The sequence below is a fragment of the Etheostoma cragini genome, chromosome 4 (genome assembly GCF_013103735.1).
Source record: "Etheostoma cragini isolate CJK2018 chromosome 4, CSU_Ecrag_1.0, whole genome shotgun sequence".
Taxonomy (NCBI): domain Eukaryota; kingdom Metazoa; phylum Chordata; class Actinopteri; order Perciformes; family Percidae; genus Etheostoma; species Etheostoma cragini.
The window spans coordinates 11643117-11650723 of record NC_048410.1 but is presented as its reverse complement, the minus strand read 5'-3'; the positions used below and the strand labels follow the sequence as shown (position 1 = coordinate 11650723).

General features: G+C 40.7%; 1 protein-coding gene across 2 annotated transcripts; it reads left to right on the top strand.

Annotated features, from left to right (window-relative positions):
- The first annotated feature begins 101 nt into the window (after window positions 1–101).
- Window positions 102–5562, top strand: zgc:113307 (uncharacterized protein LOC553753 homolog). 2 transcript variants are annotated; one of them, XM_034870525.1, is made up of 5 exons: window positions 102–281; window positions 2016–2347; window positions 2526–2850; window positions 3286–3603; window positions 4664–5562. In XM_034870525.1, exons 2-5 carry the CDS (start codon window positions 2042–2044, stop codon window positions 4813–4815), a joined length of 1101 nt encoding a protein of 366 aa, XP_034726416.1. In that variant the 5' UTR covers window positions 102–281; window positions 2016–2041; the 3' UTR covers window positions 4816–5562. The 2 variants fall into 2 exon arrangements, with proteins under 2 accessions (XP_034726416.1, XP_034726415.1); XM_034870524.1 differs by lacking the exon at window positions 102–281 and adding an exon at window positions 306–391.
- The last annotated feature ends 2045 nt before the right edge of the window (window positions 5563–7607 follow it).

Genomic DNA, 7607 nt, shown 5'->3' with positions numbered 1-7607 from the left:
ACACACACACACACACACACACACACACACACACACACACACACACACACACACACACAGTTGTCATGATTTGATATCTTGTCACTTCAATTCCTTCAGAAGTTCTTTTCAGTCTTTTGTGTATTTTATCCCCATGGTACAAGCCAACAAATCAAATGTTTTGGGTTCAACCATTTCCAAGGTCTGACAGAAGGGTAAAGGAAGAAGTGAGTTAGGAAGGATTATGGAGGAGGTCTGGGATTTGGGCAATGTTTAAAGAAGAGGAATGTATCAGACAGTGGGTAAGCATAGCTTGAAAAAACACACACACACACACAAAGTTCCATGCAGTTTCAGACGGTTTCATTGGGAATTTGAGACAGACTCTGTTCTGGAGCTCCTGATCAAAAAGGTAAGTGTCAATCTGTTGTGGTTTCTCGTCTGCATACATTCTGCAAGGCAGGTAAAACTGGAAATGTTCAAATCTACATTGTGTCTGTTTAATTACAGTTGGTTTGATGATGCATGATTGCATAATCTCCAGGAAACGTGTTGTGCATGCACTGTAAGACTGTGGTGTAGGTAAGAAAGGTAAAATGCAACATTGCAAGCATGCTGATGAAGTCAAACTTCCTGATGATGCAAACCTTTCTCACTAACTGCTGTTTCATTTAGTAACTGAGAGTCTGAATTTGTGTGTTTGTGTGTGTGTGAGAGAGAGAGAGAATGTGTGCTTGTGTGGACAGTAACTTTGTGGGTGTAGCTGTAACCATTTTCCCCTCTCATAGAGTTTGAAGTGTGTGTGCAAAAGCAGCCATCTCAATTTATGCAGTACTCACTAATTGTAATAATGGAAATTGCACTGTATTTTTTAACACAATGTCACAAGTGAGGCTGCTGTTGATAAAAAGTGACCTTGCTCCTTGTCTCACACTGAAACTTACTATTTCTGTGTAAGTTTTGCTGGTATTTGGTCATGAACCAAAGAATTTTTGATCAATTTAAACTTTGACCTGATGATGACCCTGGAGAAAAAAAACTTAAAGGGTAACTACCGTTTTTTTCAACCGTATTTTCCTATGTTTTTGTGACTAAATGACTGACGGGAACAACAATCTTTGAAATTGGTCCAGCAATACTGTAAGCAAGATCGCCCCAGTCAGCAGTGGTGAAACGAGCCACAATGTAACTAAGTTAATAGGGCAATTGTCCAGCTTGTATTTAACTTCACAAAAGTGCTCGTTTTGCCCCTGTCTTATTTGTGTCAAAAGTGTCTGTCAACATTTTGGAAAGGATTTCTAAGGAGGTCGACCTTTCGGTTAAAGTATAAGATCTTTTTTTAACATAAAAAAGTCCGTGCAATAGGGTTCTGGACTAGCCAGGCAGCATCCTAATCTGAAACGGGGATCACTATGCAGAAACCCCCTTGGGTATATGGAGCGAGCCAAAAGAAAGAAATTGACAACCATTTTAAACCTTGAGTCATGTCAAGACTTTGACACACCCACTCGAGGGCAGACCGTTGGCCGAACTGGTCAAAAAAGGGCCTTGGAACACACCAAATGCCACACAGTGAGGGGGGAGTCATATATAAAAGGAATGCCTTAAAGTGAGAATGGCTGGGGTTGGTATGTGTCTGATAGGAGTGATACTTCCATCAGCTGGCATATGACTTCCGTGTTCTTTAGTGTGATATCACTTAAGTCATTAGTTTAGACTTGACAAAGCTCTTATAGAGCTACAGAAGACATTCACACATTTATAAAAGTGTTCATCATGACTATTACATTGACTATGACATGTAATATCAAAATAAAATAATAAATTAAATATAATCTCACTCTGACATCTCCATGTATAGTGCATGTATAGGTCCTGAGCATGTGTGTGTATTTTCGGGCCTGTGTGTGAGTACTAACAAAAGTGTGTACACAAAGTGTAGTGCAGTAATTTCCCCATTGGGGACTAATAAACAAATTATCTTATCTTATCTTATCTGTTACGTAACTTCTTTTTGTGTTTTGTTTAATTTGCAGGATAACATATCTCACCGGCTGTCTCCATGGCTCTCCTGTGCTGTATTGTTTTGGTGTCTCTGTGTGTTTTTAAATTTGCCTCAGTTACTGTTGTAGCCGACATGGACTATGGAGGTGTTCCTCTGTGGATTAATCGCCTGCTGGGTGAGCCCAGTGTGATGAGCCTGCAGGGACGGATGGACCCAGCCTGGTTTCGAGCCAACAACCCCAAGGCCTGCCCTCAACAGTGTGACTGCCCCATCCAGTGGCCCACGGCGCTCTACTGTGACCACAGAGGCCTGACAGACATCCCTGACAACCTGCCGGACAGAACTCAATACCTGTTTCTACAGGTAGGACAAACACAGACAAGAGCACTGAGCGAGTGTGAGTTTTTAAAATGGTCTACCAGTAGTGTTTACATTGTATACTTACCACAATGACAGACCTCCACTGCACTGTACTGTGTGTCATGTTTTATTTTAACTGTGAAAGCGTGAAAAATCATGGCCTGTTCATTTTTGTTCCTAGGGTAACAACATCTCAACCATGTCCTCTTCCTTTCTGGCCAACATTACTGATCTACGCTGGCTTATCTTGGATCACAACCAGCTGCAGAGCAACGTGCTGGACCAGGTTGCGCTGCAGAACCAGGCCCAGCTCTGCTACCTTTTTGCCAACCACAACCACCTGAGATCAGTGCCCACTGCTCTACCAGCTGGACTCAAGCAACTGCGACTGGCACACAACCAAATCAGCAGCATCAGCCCTCGAGCTTTCCAGAACCTGCACAACCTGACGCAGCTGCTGCTGCAGGGAAACAGACTGCAAACCATCGCAGAGGGAGACCTCAAAGGTAATAATAGTATAAAGTGTAATTTCCTTTCTTTATCCATTCAAAATCTACTTTGGGGTGAAAATTAAGAAAGTCCTTCCCTTGTGTTTCTATTTACATCATGCAAAAAAATACAGTCGACAAAAGTAAAAATTGGATTTCCGTTGCCTGGCCATTGCTGTATACAAGTGTCCATGGTTGAGGTCAAGCGGTTGTTTATAATTCCACACAGATTTGATTTTATGTTAGGGTCAGTCAATTCATTTTTTGTAATTGTTACAGTGATTAGGCCTACATCTCACACCCTGATGTTTGGCCCCGAGAAAGCCTGATTACACTCATTGACACTGAATATTACTGGCATGACAGGACAATGTTTACACTCATTCTATCCATCACAGAAATTTGTCAGTAACAATTTTTTGCATTTGTGTGTGTCTACCCCTCATTTCGCAGATCTGGTCAGTCTGAACCTGTTGGAACTCAGTGGGAATTTGTTCTCGTCTGTCCCCAGGCATTTACCCCGTTCAGTCCAGCAGCTCTATATGTCTAATAACACTCTTTCAGGACTAGATGAAGACAGTTTTGTGAGATTTCTCCACCTTAAGTACCTCCGTCTAAGTCACTGTGGTCTGGAGAGCAGCGGCATCCACCTTCAGGTTTTCAACATCTCCAGCTTGGTGGAACTGGACCTTTCTTATAACAAACTTACCACCATTCCCAGAGTCCCCACCACCCTGCAGTACCTCTACCTGGAGGCCAATGAAATACAAGGTGAGGGGCATACAAAGACAAAACATGCACATACACAAAGACACACAAATTCATCCCTTTTCACACTGTGATTGTAATGTTGTCACTGGCAATGCTAATTTCCCTCACATATGCACACATTCCTAAATTTACAATTCCACAACGCACTCACTTTTTGTGACAGCAAAGTAAAGTATAACTGTGTATTTGACTGACTGAACATGTAGGGAAGCCTGAATCATGTTGTTTGGGGGAAGAAGACGTGTTGAAAAACTAACAGGACCTGTAAAGAAACTTGTACAGTCGTAGCTTCCTTAAACACAGCCGGCCCTCATAACTGCATGTGAGCACGGGAGGGGCTGGGGTTTGGCAGCTAGCAGGCAATGCGAGTCAGAGATGGAAGACAAGAGACAAAGAAGGGAGGGGAGGGACACCAGAGACAGGAAAAGAGAAAAAGCAAGGATAGGGTGGAGAAGCTGAGAGGGAATATTGGGTGGTTGGATTAGGGGAAAGTAGGTTAGCAAAGGAGAGAATGGAGTGGTATGAAAACATCTGTGATGGATTCAGAGGGCAAAGTGCCAGAGCCAAAAGCACATGCTGTTCCTTTCTTCATGGTCCATTTTTCCCCTCTCTCTCTGTCTCATTCTGCTCCCCATCACTCTGGCCTTTTTTGGCCAATAGGATCCTAATAACATTGCATCAGACTTGAGTCCTTTTGACTCACATGACCATCCGGCAGCAATGACCTGGCGTGCAATTTTGGCTCACGGGCTCTGGCAAAGTGAAAGTATGTTACTGATCTGTAAAGCAGCAGACACAGGGCTTTGTACCAAAGGGACAGCCAGACAGCAAAACACTTTCACAAAAACACACACCTCATCGTCTAGCTAGTTGACATGACATGCTACCGCAGGTCTTGTCTGCCAAAGCCTACATTCTGTGTGGCAAGCTCTACTACTGAAATAAAGTGAGAAAGCAATAGACAGCGTTGTGGTCTCCTCAACACAGCACCTGTCAGACATTCAGGAAATATGAAGACTCTATGATAAAATCCTAACTGTTTTCTGTCTTTTCACCACAGAGTTCAACGTGACCAGTTTCTGCAGAGAGGTGGGACCTCTGTCCTACTCTAGGATAAAGTTCCTACGATTGGATGGAAACAAAATGTCCTACCAGCAGCTGCCATCTGACTGGGTATTCTGTCTGCGAGTGCTTGAAAATATTTACATCTGATCCACCTTCTGAACATGCAACAAAATAGGGTCACCGTATGTGACTGGCTAACCTTATCTAGAAAAAAGGGTGATTCAACTCAAGGTTTTTATTTTGAATGCAACTTGAAATTGTGAAGTCAAACAACTTAGCATTATATACCAGAGGTTACTTTAATTAATTATGTCTTCAATACATACCCAGGAAATGAAGGAAAGACTAATCTTCAAATGATGCCAAAGCTTGAATTTATACTGTACACTAAACCGGTGTTATGTTATGCCAAAAGTCCTGATCAAAACATTTAGCATACCACCAGTGCTTTCCCATGGGTGTCTGTCTCTCTCTCTCTCTCTCTCCAACTTTTCCAAGTTCTGCCTCAGCAGGGTCACACATCTGTGTGTTATTACCAAATAGGAACTGTGACAAACCCTTACATCTCTGACTGTACAAAATAATGTGCTGTTGTTAAACTGAGCTGTATTTTGGGGAAAGGAAAACCTGTATGAATGGCAAAATTCAGTAGCTTTCCCATGAGAGATTCTGACTAAGTTAGCTGGACAGTATTAGACAGCCCCAACAATGGACACATTGACTATAAAAATGTTCTGACAACTGTTGAAAATCTTAAAGTTTCGAATGTGAACTTCCCGTTACAAGATTATTAAAGGTTTAAACCTCTTTTTACAAAATATTGTTACATTAAACTTTAATTTGAAAGCTGATGTCCATGATCTTAAAATATGAAACTTGCTTTGCACAACAACAACTAAATAAATAGACATTTAAATAATATTGTGTACTTGTGTTTTTTTCTTCTTGTTGTTTTCTTTTTTAAAGCTGCTGCAATGCTTACCCTGTAAATACCTGCAAGACCTGTATACAATCTAGAGACAACAGTGATTCGTAGTAAACAATAAACTCAACAATATTAATATTTTATCATATTAATCATGTGATTTAGTAAACATTTATAACCGAAAAAAGGACATTTTACATTAGTACCAGCCTCAATTAAAGAGAGATAATGCGGCTGTGTATATCTTCTTCTTTGTTTAGATTTTGTCTGTTTGTGTTTTAAATATAGAACGTACAATAGATTCTGTTAGATTTAACTTGATTGCCATACAGTAAGTACCAGTGGAATGCATTCTAGCATCCCACTGGTGCATAGAGTTACAAAGTGCAGATGTATGTCAACAATGAATGAATGGAAAGAAAGCACAATAAACTAATGAGGTGGTCTAATAAGAGATGTATACTATACAGTATGTTGCGAGAATGTGTACAGTATGAACATGCACACTGTAGAAAGAAGCCATTATGTACCGCAAAATATGCTCAGAGTTGAATTCAGATCATGGAAGGAGCAAATACAGCAGGCCCAGAGACCTATTTGGCAGCAGCAGATTAACAGTACTGTCCTGTTTTGTTACTTTGACATTTGTCTTTTAATGGTGCATTAAAAGATTTGTGGTTGGCTTCCATTTGACTTCGATTTGTGTGTAACATTCCTGCACTTTGTTTTTCAAGCCTGTGTTTTGTAACGATGTCCCACAGTGTTTCAGTTTATTCTGATGGAGGAAGCGTCCAATCGACTAATACCACTGTCTTGAGACACATGACACGGTATTATTAAAGGTTGCTGGTGAATTGATCTAACATATTTTGTCCTGTAGACAAAATACTACTCACTTTTTTTTATCCAAATCTGTTGAACACACCATTCAATGCTGACGTGTGTGGGAGTTTGATTGAAAACTTAGTGAGTTGATTTGAAACCTTAAAAAGATAAACGGGAGCAAGACAGCAACTGAATGAATATTACTGTAACATGTGTGCCCCAGAGTGTGCTTTTATATACAAAACGCCAGTGAATCATAAAATGCCTGCACAATGCTGACACACTATTCATCTACATTTCCTCTCAATGCCACAGACATAGATGGAAGTGGCACAGAGTCATTCTGTTCAGGTTTACACAAATAGTGAATACTGTTATAATCCTTTGTCACTTTTCACATAAGGACAAAACTTCCTAATAATAATGAGGTAGAGATGCATAGATAAAAGCAATTTAGTACATTTATGAATCAGTGTTAAAGAGTAAAAAGATATGTTTCCTTAAATTAACGTTTCCTGTATATGCTTAAGTACAGGTACTCAACTACTACCCAACAACAACTCAAGGCACTTTGTTTGTGTGTGTGTGTGTGTGTGTGTGTGTGTGTGTGTGGCATTACTAAAGCCACTACCATATTTTCCAGGTGACACAATGTCTTTTAATGGAGTGTAAAGTGTCTGATCAGACTCTGTCTGGACCTATATTTACCAGAGTCACTAACACATGGTTCCTTTGAGTGAAGAGTTTTAACCATGAAAGTCTGTGTGAGCTTGTTCCAATGACGACCAGCCGGCAGTCTACTGGATACATATGAAGTCATGATGGAAACTTCACTGGTTCCATGTTGCTGCTGAGAAGCTGTAAACACAATACAAGCACCCCATCTGCTACATCACGCTATTTTAAAAGAATAGTTTGGCATTTTTGAAAACATGCTTATGTACTGTTTTGCTGTCCGCTCCTTTATAAAAGGCTGGAGTAGACAGTTAGCTTAGCTAGTTTAGGGGGAAACTGCTAGCCTGACTCTGTCCTGCTACAGATTCTCTATAACTGGAGATAGCCAAAACCCGTCTATGGAAAGCCTGTTGAGTCGTTGAATTGCTTGATGGCATCCAAAACAGGAGCCAGAATGTCAGACTGAATATTTTGGCATGGTCTTTAAAACGTTAGCAAACCAAAACTGATTCTA